The 18,112-nt window shown below is 35.8% G+C and overlaps 1 protein-coding gene across 3 annotated transcripts in view; it reads left to right on the forward strand.

Moving 5' to 3' along the window:
- The window catches only part of TTK (TTK protein kinase), a 29,303-nt gene extending 13,310 nt beyond the window's left edge, over positions 1-15,993 (forward strand). For 2 of the 3 annotated variants that reach the window (XM_064412520.1, XM_064412519.1), the window contains exons 7-23: positions 2,194-2,302; positions 2,427-2,502; positions 2,583-2,680; positions 3,209-3,308; positions 4,026-4,149; positions 5,513-5,694; positions 5,819-5,955; positions 7,384-7,510; positions 8,577-8,669; positions 10,393-10,550; positions 10,636-10,787; positions 11,975-12,099; positions 12,406-12,486; positions 13,729-13,905; positions 14,226-14,316; positions 14,550-14,647; positions 15,742-15,993. In XM_064412520.1, coding sequence (XP_064268590.1) covers positions 2,194-2,302; positions 2,427-2,502; positions 2,583-2,680; positions 3,209-3,308; positions 4,026-4,149; positions 5,513-5,694; positions 5,819-5,955; positions 7,384-7,510; positions 8,577-8,669; positions 10,393-10,550; positions 10,636-10,787; positions 11,975-12,099; positions 12,406-12,486; positions 13,729-13,905; positions 14,226-14,316; positions 14,550-14,647; positions 15,742-15,831 — 2,018 coding nt within the window. In that variant the 3' untranslated portion in view covers positions 15,832-15,993. The remainder of the gene's footprint in view (positions 1-2,193; positions 2,303-2,426; positions 2,503-2,582; positions 2,681-3,208; positions 3,309-4,025; positions 4,150-5,512; positions 5,695-5,818; positions 5,956-7,383; positions 7,511-8,576; positions 8,670-10,392; positions 10,551-10,635; positions 10,788-11,974; positions 12,100-12,405; positions 12,487-13,728; positions 13,906-14,225; positions 14,317-14,549; positions 14,648-15,741) is intronic. The other variant, XM_064412521.1, reaches the window with a different exon arrangement.
- The last annotated feature ends 2,119 nt before the right edge of the window (positions 15,994-18,112 follow it).

An 18,112-nucleotide genomic window follows, 5' to 3' on the forward strand; every position in this document is an offset into this window, starting at 1 on the left:
TGCTTATGTACTGTGCCACAGGAGAATATCATGAGGGATACCAATATCCTTCATGGTTTGTATAATTTTTTGCTGACATTATTGACTTCCTGCTGCAGACCTAAGGAAATACCTGTGGGAGTGAATGGCAAACCCTGCCTCCCAGTTAGGAAGCAATGAACTTTGGGGCAAGAGTAGGCTTATTTATTTTTCATATATATACGTTTGTAATTAGTTGTTTGAAAAATGCAAGCTATAAACTTTTACCTTTTAAATTTAGTTATTTAAAGAATAATAACACCAGACTTCAAATATCTCAAACTCTGAAACATACAAGGGGTAAATCACTGAATTTGGCTTTAAGTGAATTTGTTCAGTCCTCTGGAACAACAGAGGCAATTTTAGTGTATTGGCATTTAGGTATTTTCTGTTTTGTATTGCCATTTGAAGAGGTGCTTTTGAAAATTTATTTGCAAATATGAATACTGTGTATGTAAATGCATTCATTCACAGCTTCAGGAAATTGTGCAGAATGCTTTTGACAGTTGTATGCAGTTAGTGTTGTGAAGCAAATATAAAACACGCATCAAGTCTAGAAACCTTTGGTTTGATTTCTTTTCTTTCATTCATGCGCCGCAATCTAAAGTATTTGACAGACCAGGTGAAATCAAACATGTTTAGTTGGGAAAAGATAGTTTAGTATTTCAGAAATGTAGATTGCAGAACCATTTTAGAATAATTTTGGGTGGAAGAGAGCCTTAGGTCATGGGATCCAGCTGTGGTCAGGAGTATCATAAGAAGCAGATAGGCTGTCTTAGACTGTGGAGGAATGAAAGTATTGTAGATCACCAGCTGGGTGTGAGAGTGTGAGAGTCCAGTGGCCAGCTGGTGGTTTAAAAAAAATATTTGGGGAAAAAGTGTGGGTTGCATTTGTGATATGGTGATGGTCCTGGGTTGGTAATAAAACTACACTTTACATTGAGGCACTTGTTTTATTTAAATGACTAGTTAGGTCTATTAACATAAGTCGTTCATAAAACATTATTAAAAATAGCCAGTACTGCACTATTCATCTACCAGAAATCTGACTTCTGGCTGAAAGTAGAAGAGGGATATGGGAGAGTTCAAAAGAAAAGTAAAATCCATTTAAAAGAGCTGATAAAATTTAAAAAATGTTAAGTGCTATATAAAAGTCCTTAAATTGTGATTTATTTGAAGGCTGTGGGTAGCCATGGATTTTGTTGGACAAGCAGAAAATTTCCTATACTGATGGAACATAGGGCCTATTATGTGGAAGATCATATTATATAGTATCTTAGTTGGAATTTTTGAATGGTTTGGGTTGGAAGGAACATTGAAGGTCATCCAGTTCCAATCCCCTGCTATGGGGCAAGAACACCTTCCAGGTTCCAGAACACCTAGACCAGGTTGCTCAAAGCTTTCAACCTGGCTTTGAACGCTTCCTGTTCACTTAGATTTTTTTTTTCAAATATGCTTTTTGGTGTCTTTAAAAAAAATAGTAGTATTGAAGAGATCTTAACCAAAATAACCAGATATTAATTTACATTTGTAAAAAATGGTTTGTCAGGAAAATAGCTGAGTTCAAGTGATTGTTGTTTATCTGAAGGTGCTTAAAATAGCTTGTATTCACATTGTTCTCTATATGAAGAATTAAACTGTTGTAAGGTGAATGTGTGTTCATTAAGGTGCTGATACATTTTCATTAGTGTATTCAGAGTTCTTGTGATTTCTTTGTCTCTGAGAAATGACCTTCCCTTCACCTGTAGGGAAAAAATGTGCAAGACAGTGTTGTTCTGAACTGTTTATTTGTGGGTTTAAGTTTCTAGAATGGCTTTTCAAGTAACTTGATTTCTGGTTGTGTTTACTGTAAAGCATATCTGAAATATATACTTTCACAAAGTTTATTAAATTGACTTGACATTTAATTTTACAGTTAATGTACAACTTAATAAAACTACTGTTAAATATTCAATAATCAAGCAGGAGTCTCTTATGGATTAAGATGGGGCTGGTGAATGAGCTTTTTGCTATTGCCTGCCTTGGTACTCCCTGACATCACATAGTTTATATGACCGCTCTCAAATTTGCTATCAGTGAAATCAGTTGGTTTAATTTAACCCAATTAATTGCTTAGAATAATTTAGTTGAATTTGTCTGATATGATCTAAATGATTCCAACTATTTTCCCTACAGTATCAAGTACACAGGAGTCTGGACTTCAGAATACAGGTGGAAATCACAGAAGCTTAAAAAAGAATGATTCTAGTGAAAATTCTTCTACTATTACCAGATCTTTATTTAGGTAATGTCTTAATTTCTTATTTAATGCCTCATAACAGCATGTAAACCAAAACCAAACACATGCATTACAGTGTTGTGTGTTCTGTTTTGTGGGTTTTTTTGGTTGAGTTTGTTTTTTCTTTTAGGGAAGAGAAGTCACAGGAACTGGGTGCCCTAGTTAATTACCACAATCCATTGAGACCACTAAACAAATCTAACCAGGTAAAACATGTAACGTTTTGTTTAGAATCTTAGTCTTTACTCTGCTTTACACACCTGATAACTTTGAATTTTGTTCTAAGATTTGCCCATTTGGGAGGATTCCTGTTACCCTAGTATCTGATGATGGTGATGACATGGAGGATTCAGATGTCCCACTCACAGCTAGTGTTATGAAGAGGTATGGTTATTGGGTTTACCTAGAGCACAACAGATTTCAATACTTCTTTTCAATGGTACTTTGATTGCATAGTGGAAATGTCAGATGTCTGTCAAATTTGACCTGAAGGATAAGAGACAAATAGTTATTATAGTTGCAACAGATACTGGAGTAACCTACTTGCAGTCTTATGGAAATTTTTTGTATGAAAGCATGTGAAGATGAAGAGAGAGTGTTGTGGCTAATCTGTAAGCTCAAAATAAATGGAAATTAAAGTGGAAATAAATTTTGTTCAAAATATCTTTATGAAATTCAGTTTTTAAAATAAGAGATAAGACAGTCTTGTAACTCCAGATATTTTTAGATCCCCATTTTGTGGGACTTCTTTGTATTGTTTCTCACTTTGCTGTTCGAGTGGACCTGCTTTTCTGTGTATTTGAAACTTGTAGCCAAAGTCTTCACACAACTACTTTTTTTATCTCATTCCCAAAAAAGACCATTGCCACGCTGTATTGATATGTGATGTAATTAAGAATATTACTTCAACAGGCAAACATCCAGCTCCAAACAAACAGCTTTTGTTGCACCTTTTCCACCATCAGAACCGAAAACTTGTGGGCGTGATTCATACAGCCTGGGAGATTTGCAGGTAACTTAAGTGGTTTTAAATATATAAAGGAATTCTAGCTATCCTATGATATTAGTAAGAATGATAACACCTTTTTCAATTTGAGAAGGAAATAATGTAAGATTTCCCTTTAAGTAATCATTTGTGGATAGAAACATTCATTGTGGCTTTTAAACTTGAAAATTGTTATGCATAATAGGGCATTAAAAAAGAGCTTTCTCTGAGCAGTACATCTGATGGGAGGAATGGGAGTAGTGTTTGGAATGTGATTTTTGAAGAGGGGATAAACAGATTTCAACTTGACTACAGGATCTCTTTCAGCATTGGTCATGAATTTTACCATGGGAAGTACCTTATTTAATGAAGTCTGTTCAACAAAGTTAGTGCTCTATGGAGCCATAAATTCCAGCTTTTGATAGATTTTTTTCATCAAAAAACAAATGTCTTTCATTACTGTGTCTTACATTTTCATGTTCCATGGCCCCATCCCCTAAAAGAAAATTTCAGAATAATAAGCATTTAGGCTTTTATTATAGCAACTGGATTATGAAAATTTAGAATGCTGATGTATTTAAAAACAGAATCAGTAATACTTGTCTGTGTAACCTGCACAGTTCCCTGAGGCATGTTTGCTTTGCGGTGCACCTGCCACTTAATCACCTTAAGGAAATGTCTCTTGTATACTACTCCTGAATTTTCCTTTGGTTCTTTTTTTAAGATGCTTTTTATGTTCTTTAGTCCTTACAAGAAAAAACAGCTTTACAGTTGCAGATGTTGGATGAGGGCAGCTCAGAAACAGCTACCAGTTCAACTGTAACTCTCAAAACCAAAGCGGATGCAAGTCTTGTGACGAAAAGAGCAGGTAACTATTAATGTCATGTCTGAATAGTTTGAAATAGAATAAGCATGGAAAATGTGCTATTCTGTATTTTTAAAAAATACATTGCTAAATGTTTTTTAAAAATTGGAAATTCCTGCATTATTAACATACTTTTGGAGAATGAGTCTTAAAGTTCTTTTAAAAACAGTTTTGGTGTATTTCAGAAATACTTCACTAGATATTACATGGATTTTGACTGTTGTGTGAATTCAGCTAGAAATAGGGATGGTATTAGATTACATTATGTTGTATTTCTGGAAAATGTTCTAACCAGCTTTGATTTATAGCAAGGATTTCAGGGCTAGTAAAATCTAAAAGATTGTTACTATTTATTTACCAACTTCATGGAATATGAAATACATGTACTAACCTCCTATGGTTAGTTGCTAACTACTTCAGTGTTTCATCAGAAGGCTGGTTCACTAGGTGGCTGAAAAAAAAATCCTGCTGAAAAAATTAGGTGAAAATGTCTAACATTGCAAGAGTTAGATTTAGGATTGTATAAATACATATGTATTGTAGGCAAGAAACATTTCAGTTGAAAAATTGTGATTTTTTTTTTTAACTTCATTGTCACCTCAGCTCCTCAGTGAACTGTTCCCAATGCAAGTCAGTGGGAAAAATTCACTGAACAGTTTGGGTTTCAGGTCATACTTGCCCTGTTTGTGCTTCATTCATGTTTCCAGGTGAGGTATTGGTTGAGGTAGTTCAGTCCTTCAGCAGCTGACTTGCACTAAGCTGCTCAGCATGGGATGCTTTCTAGTAATTTGAAAAGAAAACTTTTCAGGCTCATGAAGGAACACTCTAAGTTGTGCTGTTTGCAGCCTGCACCGTCACATCCCACCGTTTCACTCTAGTACTACCTGTGCAAAAGGAGCTGGGAGACAGTGCCAAGTCCCTTTAGGCCTCTGGCTTCAGTCATTGCACTTGGATTATAGGTTACTTATTGTTGCAGACAACAGACTTCTAATTTGGAGTATGGTAGTAAGCTTATCTTCAGTGCTTTATCAACCTGCTCAGTATCCCGGGATTTGTAGTACAATTTGTGTACTCTTATTGCTGTGTTGGTGTAGGAAACAGTTGCATCTCTGTTACTGTCACAGTGTTATCCTAAGACATTGAAGAAAGTTGCCATTTTACTACCCTGAATTGAATATGGAGCCTGAGGACTTCATTAAAGTCTTTAAGGCCTAATTCCAGTAAATCTGTGTTTTAGTCTCAGCTAGAAAATGAGGTAAAATTATTCTAGAAACTTTTCAAGTGTTGAATGTTGAATCATTTTAATATTCTGGTTTTTGGGTTTTTTTGTTTTTTTTTTTTGTTTTTTTTTTTTCTTTTTTCACAGAAAATAAAGTTCAGCATCTGGAGCTGAAGACACCAGAGCCCAGGAGTCTGGAAAGTCAACAGCAACAATCTAGTTTTGGGGAAAGCTATAGAAAACAGTTGGAGCAGATTAAACTAAACTGTGTTAATGCCAGAAAAAAAATGCCAACTCAAGATGTGTCACAGAAAAGCTGCTATGGTGAGGTAAAGTAACAAAAATACATATCACATGTGTGGTAGCAGCAGCCTTCTCATGTTGAAGAAATTATTTCTGTATTCTTAATTGTGGTTCCTTGTGTGATATAATATCTTGCTTTGCCCTTTGTAGGGAAAACAAATGAACATTGAACAGTCTGGTCATCCTGTTTCAAGACGATTGTCACCACCAGATGCTGTTTCTAAGAAAATTGACCCGGCACACGTTTATGGAACACCAAGAGCCACATCTAATGATTACATGGCCTGGTAAGCCTACTATAAGATGGTAGTTGATCTCTGGAAAGGTTTAAGCAGATTTTTACAAGGTTTGTTAAATTTTCTTTTAGATAGCAAACATTCTAAGTGCTTCTGTGAAGTGCCTGACTTTGAGATTCAGATTGCATTTAGGGGCCTTTGCCTTTTTGGGCAGCTTTTCAGCATTTGAATATTTACCATCAAATCATTAAGTCCCTAGTAGAGCTATTACCTTTTTCACCAATCCCTGCTATATGACACTTTCTTTTGGGTAACTTTATGTGGCTGACAGGCTTTTTAGGTTGATAATTATATATCAGTTTATTTCTCATGATGCAAGTGTCTGAGGTTTTTTTAAAAGTACTTTGAGAAATCCAGAAGCTTGCAGAATTAAGCACTTATGTTAAGAAATTATAGCATTTGTTTATCCATGTTACCTTAAATAAGGCATAAACCCCTATGCCTGTGTTAGCAAATCTTTCTAATTATATGATTACTTATTGTTTTCATAAGTCTCTAGGATGAATCATATAGGCCAAGGTTGTATGCTGAGTAAGCACTGTTCCTGTTGTAGGACCTCTGTCTCTACAGCTGTAGAATTCAGACTATAGGTAGGGCATGAACCACATAATTTCATGAAGGAATGTGATAATAGTCCTTGAATAAATTCGCTTTACTTAGTTTGTACATGCTAAATGTGCAGAATTGCTGAGTGTTTCTATATTTAAAGTCATGCTTTGGACTGGTTTTGTCCTTTTTTTTTACTTCTGTGGTTTTACTCTACCAAATAAATCCTAGTTATATACACTTTTTCCAGTTCTGATTTTGGCCTTAGTTTCTGTAAATGCAGTGGGAGAAAAATAAAATATGTTCAGAAATATAACTAAAAAAATGGTAGACACATCAAGAGAACAGATTAAAAAACCATAGGATTTTTTTTGTAATCTTTAGTTTTCTTAAATCCATGATCTTCCTGCTCATACACAGTGTAGCTAAAGCTCTAAAGGCAATAGTGAGAGTTTTTGAAGTTGTCTGTCTTAATAGGCTTACTTTAAAAAAGAGGTCATTTAAAAAGTTTTTGAATAAATAACAATAAGCTGGAGAAGAGTAACTGGCTCAAAATCTCTTATAGTCAGCTCTTCTAGCTTTATAGTTCTTTCACTTTTCAGTTGCTGGGAAGTGCCAGATATTGTCTGAAGATAGGAAATACTTTTAAAAACACAAACTTACTGAGTATGTTATTTCAGTGTATTTCTAAAAGGACTTCTAAATGAAGAAGTTGAAGTGGTCTTAATGATAATTATTGAATGAAGTTGAGGCTTGAGCTCTTGCTAGTCAATAGGGTTTAACTTTCAAGAAACATTGAAGATTTCAACTTTGTTGTTAAAATAATCTTAAGGAAATACAACTATTGCAGATATTATTAATTTTTTTTGTTAGTTTCAGCACACCAGTCGTAAAGGACAAGTTTCTACCAGGATGTCAAATTTCTACTCCCTACAGCCAGTTCCCTTATTATTTACCACATACTCCAGCAACTCCATTTCAAAATCAAGTTGGCTTGCAGGTAACAATTTTGTCATTTTTAACACATTTTCATTGGGAATTTGTTAGGTAAAATAAATGTGTATATATTTTTTTTCACCTGGTGTTACTGTTCATCTTGCTGGAGGAGTAATGGAAAGTAGTCTAGTATTCCTAAAATAACTTTGTTCATGTGTATGTGTGAATTTAGATGACCTAAGTCAGATGTTGAAAAATCAATTCAGTTTTGTCAAAATACTAGAGCCTTTATGTCTGCAATCTAAGCCTTTTCAGGTCCTACTTAATGACAGTAAAGCACAAGAGCCTCTATTTTTGTTCTGCAGTGCTTTTACAGTAGTGTTACCCAGTACAGTACCATTAAAGAAAAGCAGTGTGTGTTGAAAACCATGAGTTTGAGGGAGGTAAAAGATTGCATTTCTCCTCCATTTTCTTTTTTTTTTTTAGATTTCACAAATTTTTATACTTTTGTTATGGCCTGACATAATGTAAAAATGGGTTACCTTAGATGTGTTGGATATTCAGGTAGGAACCATCCTAACTGTAGATAAAACTGGGGGATAAGTTTAAGCTTCCTACTAGATAAGTGTTGACAAATTACTAAATCAAACTTGAGGCCTTTCTATGGCTTGGTGTAGCAGATATGGGCAGTGCAGGCTGTTTCAACTTCACACTACTGTAGTCTTTTAGCTAGTAATTAGCTTCAAATAGAAAGGTAGATTATTTCAGTACAGCTCTTAAGTTTCATGCTGAGACTGACAGTCTCTTGGATAATGTAGTTTCTGACGTTATAAGTAAAGAGGGAGGTGTCTCTAATGATCTGGGAAACCTTATTAAAGAAGATCCTTTCCTTGATTTCCAGTGTGAGGAGCGTTGGCACTTTTACAAGAGTGCAGATGTCACATGCCAAATGATCAGCGTATGGGGATCTAGTTTTCATTTGGAGTTTCTTTACTGCTTCTAAACATCTTTATCATCTTCAGAAAGAGCAAGACAACTTAAAGCATTTTAACTTAATGAAAAGTAGAGCTCTTTTAAGTTCTGTTGCATGTACCAATATTTATTTCTTAACCTTTTCAATGTGTACACAGGTTCCAGCTTCTGTGCCTTCGCATGAATGCCTTGTCATCAATGGAAGAGTTTACACAGTGTTAAAGCAAATAGGTAGTGGAGGCTCAAGTAAGGTAAGGTGCTCCTTTATCCTTTTAGACAGTCACTCATTTACACAGTAGTACAATCTATTGTAAATACACATTGAAATCACCTAATGAGTGCCTAGTGTTAACATGTACACAGTGTTTGACCCAGGGAATCTAGAACTTTGCTGGTTTAGTGCTATGCTTAGACTTTTTCTTCTTGAAGATAATTTCTATGGTAGAGTAAGCATTAAAATTTCTGGTAGAATCAGCTCTTCTGTTGTAAGAGATGTGCTGCATTGTGGACATCCTAATAATGTGAGAGGCTGTTGTTTAGAGCAGTGTGATTACACTGTTGGGAAATGGGTGACTTGTAAAGTTGATTGAGAGCCTGAAGGAGACAGACCATCTCTTAACTACTTCTGTAACTTGTGTGAGAAGTAGAGTTGTAGCTATGTCTGAAGTGGTGAGTGAGCTGCTTTTTACATGGAAATTTGGGGTCATGGGAGCTTGGGAAACAATATTGGCAAAATCTCTTGGGTTTGTTATAGTTCCTTTCTTAACAGCATAAGTAGTTTAGCTGGATGCTGTGGGGGATTAAGTCAAAGGCCTTACAGAAGTCCAGATAGATGACATCTCTATCTCTTCCCTTGTTCACTGGTGTAGTCCTTTCCTCACAGAAGGTCACTGGGGTGGTCAGACTTGCAGGTGATGAAGCAGTGCTGGCTCTTTCAAATTGCCTCCCTGTTCTCCATGTGTTTCAGCATAGCTTCTAGGAGGATATGTCCTAAGGACAGCTAATTTAACTAATTACTTAGAGGTCTTTCTCATTGTGAATCCACGTTGACTGTCTGATCGTTGCATTTCAGTAGTACCCAGTAGGATATTCTCTGTAATTTTGCCAGCAACTGAGGTTAGGCTAACAGGTTTGTGGTTGCTTGGGTCTTCCCTCCCATCCTTCTTGTCAATTGGACTAATATTAGCCAGCTTCCAGTCAGCAGGGAACTCCAGAAAGAGGCGCTCTCTGTGTTGCCAGTGTATGGTTGTAGAATGAGGTAGGATGGCAGGGACTTCTGTGTGTCAATTTCTCATAGTCTGCTTAAAACAAGGCTAAAATAGAGCAGGGTATGCATTTTGTGTTTAAATATTGCCAAGGATGGAGATTTCTTAGCATATCTGGACAAGCAGTTTTCCTGTTGGACTGTATGACAGAAAAAACCAAAATATCCAATTGTAATTTTCCTTGTGTTAGCTGTGTCCATTGCATCTCATACTTTGATGGTTCAAGAGGAGTCTGTCATATGTTCCCTTTAAATAGGGAACAATAGAAGACAACAGTAGAATTTCTTGCAGCCTTCTCATCTTAAGACTGAATGAGATTTTGTGCTCTCAACCTCTTCTAATGTGCCATGTGATCTAACCTCCACATGATTTTGGTGTGACAAAGTGAATGTGTGAGGGCAGATCAAACCTGTATCTCTGGGAGTGTTATTTCCTAATCTTTATCTTAGGCACACTGCAGACTCATGATGTACTACACCTGGTGAAATATAATGTGGCACCAAGATAGCTTCTGATAGAGGGTTGTTTCTGTTGTAAGTGGTGTCTTGATTTTTTTTTTTTTTCATGCTGACTTGTATGAATTTCTTTGTATTGTTTCTTTCTTTTGAAAACGTAGACTTCTTTTGGTATTCTGGCTGAGTTGAGATGAAGGACCATAGTACATTGGAATTAGGGATGAATGAAGTTATTAACTGATACTGTTTTGTAGGTGTTTCAAGTACTGAATGACAAGAAGCAGCTGTATGCTGTCAAATACGTGAATCTAGAGGATGCTGATCAACAGACTGTTGAGAGCTATAAGAATGAAATTGCTCATTTGAGCAGACTGCAGCAACATAGTGATAAGATCATCCGCCTTTATGGCTAGTGAGTAAATAATAACTTTATTTAATCAGTATTTCTCTATAAAAATATATTTCCTTCACTTTTAACATACATGTTTTATTTTTAGTGAAATTACTGATCAACATATCTACATGGTAATGGAGTGTGGAAATATTGATCTCAATAGCTGGCTTAAAAAGAAAAAAAGGATGGATCCATTGGAGCGAAAGAGCTATTGGAAAAATATGCTGGAAGCTGTTCACACAATCCATGAATATGGTATTCTTAAATAATTCTAGGTATTTGTATAGGATATATGGTAGATAATATGGGTCTGGTTTAATTTTGGAGGTGGTATTTAGTATTGGTGTAATCTTGGTGATCTTCAAAGATGGGTATTTACTGTATTTCAAAAAAAAGCAGTGAAGCATAAAAACAAGGGAAGTCTTGATCCAGAAATAGACTTAGCCAACTGAAGAAGGATTTCATAAATATCACTGTTTCTGTAATGCTGTCTGCTTTCTTGCCACAGCTAGAAAATATTTTCTGTTTTAGACTACATTGTATACTCCCAATTCCACTTGTTCTCTTAGACTCAAATTTTAGCCACTCAGTCTTTCCAGACATAGCTTTGACATTAATGACAGCTCTATCTACATTTTGACAAAGTGTTTTCAGCTTTCTCCTAGAGTTCTTCAGGCCTTCCTCTCATCTTTACCTATATAATTGTGTATGCATCTATATGCTGTTTGTCTGTATACTATAAAGGAGAGGGCAGACTTGGATCTTTTCCTGTATAATAATGAAGTGAAGACTAGTACATGTAGCAGAAAGCATCATCTATTTTCAGGATTAGAGCATTCAATAATATAGCAAACAGAAAAACCTGCTGAAATTCAGGGTGCATACATATGTCTGATGTTTTGAAAGTCAGCAATTTTTGTAAAATAGCAAGGTAGATTGGTTGATTATATAGATGGTAACCAAAATTCATGTTAAATTGTGCAAATTTAACAAATTTAGTTTGTGAGAAGTCAGTTGTGTATATTCCTCAGTGAATGGTACCTTTAATCAGACTAAACAATATAATTCTTTTATTGTAACTACCTTCTTAGCTAATTAAAGGGAGAACTACAGGCATGGACAAGCCACTGAACTACTCCAGAGCAGCAGTCCAGTGTGGCTATGTGCACACAGAGCTGGAGTGTCTCCCAAACTGAGACAAACTGTGCAACTCAAATTGCTTGGAGCTGTTCTGGGGTACCTGCAGGTTTGAATAAGTAGTAATTCTAACTGCAAACTCATGCAACTCTTAACTGTTTAGGAAGAAATTGAAGCACTTTCATGCAATCTGCAGAGACTCAGATAAAGCCAATCTGCCCCTTCTCTCTGTGCAATGGTTATGGGAATTGAGTAATGCTAAACCTTATGGTAGTAATTTGGATTTACTTTAAACTCTTTTACAGGCATCATTCACAGTGATCTGAAACCAGCAAACTTTCTGATAGTTGATGGAATGCTAAAACTGATTGACTTTGGCATTGCAAACCAAATGCAGCCCGATGTGACAAGTATCATTAAAGATTCTCAGGTGAAATAATTCTGGAAAATTCATGTCCATTTTTCTGTGAAGTGCAATAGTACCTGCTGATAATTTTGATTGTAATAACCTTAAGTACTATTTTATGCTGAATGGTTTTATATGTGTGCATGAATATTCATGTATGTTGGTTTTTATGGGTGTTTTAATGAACAGAATAATGGCATTCAGCCTTAATGGAAACAAACTTTTAAGATACTTTTCAGTGTTTTGGGACAGAAATCTAAGTTTTTATTAAGTTAATTAAATTTAATGCATGCTTTACTTAAAATAATATTCTTTGATTTTTATGGCTAGGCTGGCACAATGAATTATATGCCACCTGAAGCAATAGAAGATAGGTCTTCCTATGGAGAAAATGGCAAGCCTCGTTCTAAGGTAGGAGGAAAAAAAATCATACTATTACCTTCATGTTTAGAAGAAAGTAATTCAATCATGTATCTTCAGATTAGTTTTTTTCCAAAATCTTCCACTGAAACTTAAACACAAGAGATATCGTGCCATTATGATGGTGTGCAGAGTTGGAAGGTTTAGCCTAATCTCCCTAACTACCTAAAAGCATTTGGCAGATGGTGTTTAGAAAAATGTAAGTGCTCAATTACTGAGGAAAATTGAAAGTAAAACAGAGGTGCAGGCTTGGGCATTTTAGGGACAAATGTATGAGTTCAGTGTATCCCATTAATTTTTCTTTGCTACAGAGTATTGCGTATTGTAGAAAATTTTATAACATAGCCAGGGCAATGGAACATGAATGATGAGAAAAGTACTGAAGGGTAAAGCATTTTTCGCATTGGCAGTCAAACTTCAACTGAGGGTTACATGGTTTGGTGAAAAAGTATTTAAAATTCATATGTACTTGCATGGATGTGAAGATTAACTTTTTAACAGTTGAATGGAAGTATTATTATGTAATGAAATACAATCTTGTCTTCCTAAACGGAGAATACAATATTTTTAAAGCAGATTTCTTTTTTAAGGACAACTTTTTAGCTTTTGTACTTTTAAATTAATACTGCATGCAAAGTGCAGATTTGTTCAGCTCATCTAAACAAAAATCAAACCATTGTGCTAGGAGTCAGGTTCTCTGTATGTATCTTCTCCACTTCCCTCCTCTCCCCCACTCTGTGCTTCTCTAAAAGTACTTCAGCTTCAACAGGACAAGTGCAAAGTTGTCCTGCAAGGAGCAGTCTGAGTGTCATGGTTGAAATCTGAATCCTTTAAACCCAGGGGAACTGAATTGTGGCTTTCCACTTAGGAGACTTAGTGGTGATCTCTCACTATTTCCTGGATTTAAATAATTTAGTGTGCTTTTAGTCATGTTTCTTTTAAAATCTGAAATTAGAATCTTGCCGTTTGCCTTGTTAAGGACTAACTTCATTTTTAAGTTTGTTCTTAAAGTTGATTTTCAAAAATAGTTTAGAAAAGTTTTCTTATGAAATGTCAGTGAAGGAAGCCTCATTACTGTCTTAGTAGATAATGGCATGCTGCCTCGGTGAATTTGTGTAAAAGTAACAAAGATCCCTTATGTAATAAAAGCTGTACAAATGCATGATGAATTGACTGAAGGGCCCGTTCCTTAAGTAGAGAGTAATCTTTTTTGGTTTTTTTTTTTAATATTAGATAAGTCCCAAAAGCGATGTGTGGTCACTGGGCTGCATTTTGTACTGCATGACATATGGAAGGACTCCGTTTCAGCATATAACAAGTCACATCAATAAAATGCATGCTATTGTTGATCCAAGCTATGAAATAGGGTTCCCAGATATTGCTGAGAAGGATCTTCAAGATGTGCTGAAGGTAACTGTTCCTTTTGTTTTAAATAAGGTTCATTTCTTTATTTAAAGCATATTTTCTAAAACTGAATGAGTTGTGCTTGAGAGACTTTTCCCACAAAGAGATGCTCACTGCTACTTGTAGTGACAGGCCTTTTTCCAAAAAAAGAATGAAGCTAGAGCTACTTCATGTAGTTTCCATATTTAAGTCTCTTTTCAGCTCAACACCAGATATGTAAGCACTGACTTAAGTGCTTTGGTTCAACAATCTAAGTTAATACTGTTAATTCCTAGGACAATTCATAATTTATAGGCAAAACATTCTTCCTCTTTTTTCATTTGCAGCGCTGTTTAATAAGGAATCCTAAAGAGAGAATTTCTGTTTCGGAGTTGCTGGTACATCCCTATGTTCAAATTCAAAGCCATTGTCAAACAGGTACATTTATTTTAAAATAAATTTTATTAAATAGTATTTGTAACTGTGCATTAGAAAACACTTCACTCTTAGAGGTACTATGAGCTTGTTGGCATGATTCACTTTTGTTTGGTGCTTACATCTGCTTCAGAAAAGACTTCAATATTTTAATTTTTAAACCTCTTACAAACTGTTCTGGCAGTTTTTATATTGATAATGTATACCATTTCAGCATAACTATAAATTAACTGCAGGTGTCTCAAATGCAAAAGGAACAACAGAGGAAATGAAACGTATTCTTGGGCAGCTTGTTGGCTTGAATTCTCCCAATTCTATTTCTAGAGCTGCGAGGGTAAGTAAATGGTCTTTTCTATTTTGTGTAGTAGTACCTGCTCATTCAGACAAAGGTTAGAATGTTTCTGAAAGCTGAAACAATACATATATGAAATCTTTAGCCATAGCTGGGAAAACATTGCTTGTCTTAGTGCTTTTATTTACAAAGATGCAGAATCTCTCTACATTCTTCTGAATTGGAAAGGCTGAAAATGGTGCCAGTAATATTTACCTTTTTTTTTTCTTTCCTTTCCACCTCCCAGTAGATTTGCTTTGCTTTTAAAGTGCCCCCATGTGGGGGTCTTCTAATTTAAGTACCCTCAATATGGAAAAATTATCTAAATTGATCTGTTAAGTGTGCACACTTCTGGACTGCAACTGTTCCTGCTTCCTGGAAGTTGCTGAGCTGTTAATGCAGTGCTGTGTGTAAATTAGTTCCTGTGTGTTGAAGTATTGCAGCCTCTCTGTTTATTGCCTGAAAGAGAAGCTTGATGAATCTTCAACTCTGTTCTTTCTACCCGTGTCTCGGAAGTGATGGTGGTGAAGTATACATAAGAACTAGAGAATGCAAAGCTGCTTTCATGGGGAGGAAAGCAAATTCAATGTTTATTAAATCTAAAGGAGTTCATGCTTACACTTCTAGTTGCACTTGATCTGTTTTAAATGTGAGGGTGACCAAGTAGTTACTCTTCTAACAAAATGTTGATGTGGCTGTTTTTGGGCATCTGAGTATCTTGTGTAAAGTTTGCATGCCCCCAGTACACAAATAACTCTCTCCTTCCATGCTGGGGTTTCCATAGTGGAGACATTTAATAGAGTAAACTTGATTTTTTACATCTCTGCAGCTCATTTGTTGTCTCATGACTTGTGAAGATCTATAGCTTTGCCCACACTGCTAAGTCAGCGTATGTATTTTCCCCTGGGCACTGCACTGCATTACAGCTGGTACAGCTAAGCTGTCTTAAGTGTGTTTTCAGTTTTTGATTTGACAGAGCAATTTTAGTATGGAATATTTCAGTATGTGATGATTTATTTCAAAATAAAATGTTTGTTATGTACCTTGAGTCCATGTGCAGTACAACTGTGTTCACCTGTGTGTTTGTTAACTTTCAGACTTTATATGAACAGTGCAACAGTGGTAAAACTCTTGATGTATCAGCATTTGCCAAACCTGGGAGTCAAAAAACATGGACAACAAAATGATGTACTACTGTTCAAGAGGCAACAGATGTCTGGTCTGTTCAAAAAGTATTTTGTGCTGCTAGCTTTTAAAAGGACACCCAGCATAAAGTTTGCATTTTTATATGTTCTTTGTGTTCTTTTGATAATGATTGCAGGTCATTAAAAAGAGCTTAATGGAATGAATTTTTACTGTGGACTCTTTCACTCCTTGCACGCTGCTTGGGTTGAGCAACGACAATGGCTACTTGGTGATTATGGTCTGTGTTACTTACAAAGCACTACACTGTCTGGAGTACAAAAACAGAATCTTTTAAGATGAGATCTTAAGAGAAGCTAATATAAAAAAGTTCCCAAAAAATGCCAATTGATGTACATGAAAAACATGAAATACCTTTTGAAACATCTCCTCAGGCATTAACAGAGTATTATGCTGTTCTGTCCTTTGCTAACAAATACCTTGGAAATGAACACTCTGTATAAGCCACCAGTTACAATATTGGTAGATGCATGTAAATATCACCCAGTTTTTGAGCTGTTCCTGTGGTCAAGTGTTATGATGGAATCATCAGTACTGTGTTGAACTTACATGAATAAAATGGCTCTTGTTGTATTAAAAATGCTATTACAAGTTGAGTCTGCTTTTCAAATTTCAAAATAGAAAATCCTTCAGGATTTACAATGGTAATAAATTACCAATTTGGATTTTAAAAAGCATTAATGCTAAGCATTCTCTAAAATGCAGTGAATGTAGGAAGGGGATTTTACATGGTTGTTATTGGATTGGTCAGGTTTTAACTGAATTACATTTCTGGTGTGAGTGTATGTTCATACCTGCCCTGCCTTGTTTTGGGTTAGCTGTGATTCTCCATGTTACACAGGGAGAGTGATCAGAGTGGGAATATTCCTGATAAGGAGGAGGGCTGAAGCAGGGACAGAATATGTGCTCCACTGCAGTGTTGGAACACACAAAACAGCACATCTTCCTAAGAGCAAACCTGGAGTGATAAACATAAGGTGTTGGTATCATTTTCATTACAATTATGTGAAACAGGGTGTGGAATCTCAGTCACCTGTCAGGATGGGGGTAGTTGTCCCATGTTTCTAGTGAAAAAGGCTTGTTCCCCATAGTGGTGTTGTACTTGCTTATTTTATTTAAAGACTTAGTGCTGCTGCTGCAGAAGTTCAGAGGTATTTCAGACATAAGGAGTACCTATGCTAATTGTATATCACCTTTTGTTCATAGTTTGTTATATAGACGTTAAAATTTTCAAAGTAGAAGACAGTGAAGAAAAAAGTTATTGTTCTGCACATTTCATATTCTAAACAGTTCGAGAGACTGCCAAGGTATGGGAACTGAAACACTTGGGCTTTCTCTGGATGGGGGAAAAGAAGTATCAGCCTCTTCAGAGAAAAACCTGTGAAGAAAATCTTTACTCTGCAGAAATGTCTTTTCATAAAATGGAAAGTTTCCAAAGTCCTTACAGAGCTTGAAAAATATTATTTGCAATTATTCTAATGTTACAATTGTCAACTTTTGCTGTTTTACTTCCCTAGTTTGTGTTGAATATTGAGAAGCAGTGCTACATTACTGCACAGCAGTACTATAATAGCTACAGCTATTTTTCTTTTGTAGTGTATGATTTATCATACCTTTCTCTTATTCCATAGCTGTTGAAGAACCCACAGGAAATATAACTGGCATGAGAGGGAGCTTATGAAAGAGTCCTGGGGCTGATAAGAGGCAGTAGGTTGTTATCAATCTTCCCTTTGAAATAATTTTTTTCCATTGCAGATGGGCAGTTGATTTATACTCTTTCCCCACCTCAATGGCATGCAGCAGGACATCTGTCTACCTTGGTAGCTGCCACTTACAAGTCTTCAATCTATTCCAGGTTTTTTTTCTGCCTTATAGACAACTATCTCCCTTCTCAGGCTCTGCTGGAGTCTTAAAAGCATAAGTCAATTACAGAAATGTGTGATTAGCTTTAAAGGACAAAAAATAACAGTCTTAACTGTTTGGTAGCAGGTAACTGCTGGAAGCTTTTTCAAGGTTACAAAATGTCCATCCTGCTTTACTGTCCATACCCTCAAGGCTGCATTTCAGGATATTGTATATAATGGAGAGAGAGCATGGCTGGTAAAGCCCAGTATGTCTCTGTAAAGGGATAAATATACACTATAATACTGTATCAGCTAATCGTGAGATTCCACAGCTATCTGAAGTGTACAAAGGTAAATGAGAACACTTCACTAAGTTCCCTGTTGTAATTCGTGTTGGAAAAATGGGTTTGGGAACTTACAG

The sequence above is a fragment of the Passer domesticus genome, chromosome 3, assembly GCF_036417665.1.
Source record: "Passer domesticus isolate bPasDom1 chromosome 3, bPasDom1.hap1, whole genome shotgun sequence".
Classification (NCBI taxonomy): Eukaryota; Metazoa; Chordata; class Aves; order Passeriformes; family Passeridae; genus Passer; species Passer domesticus.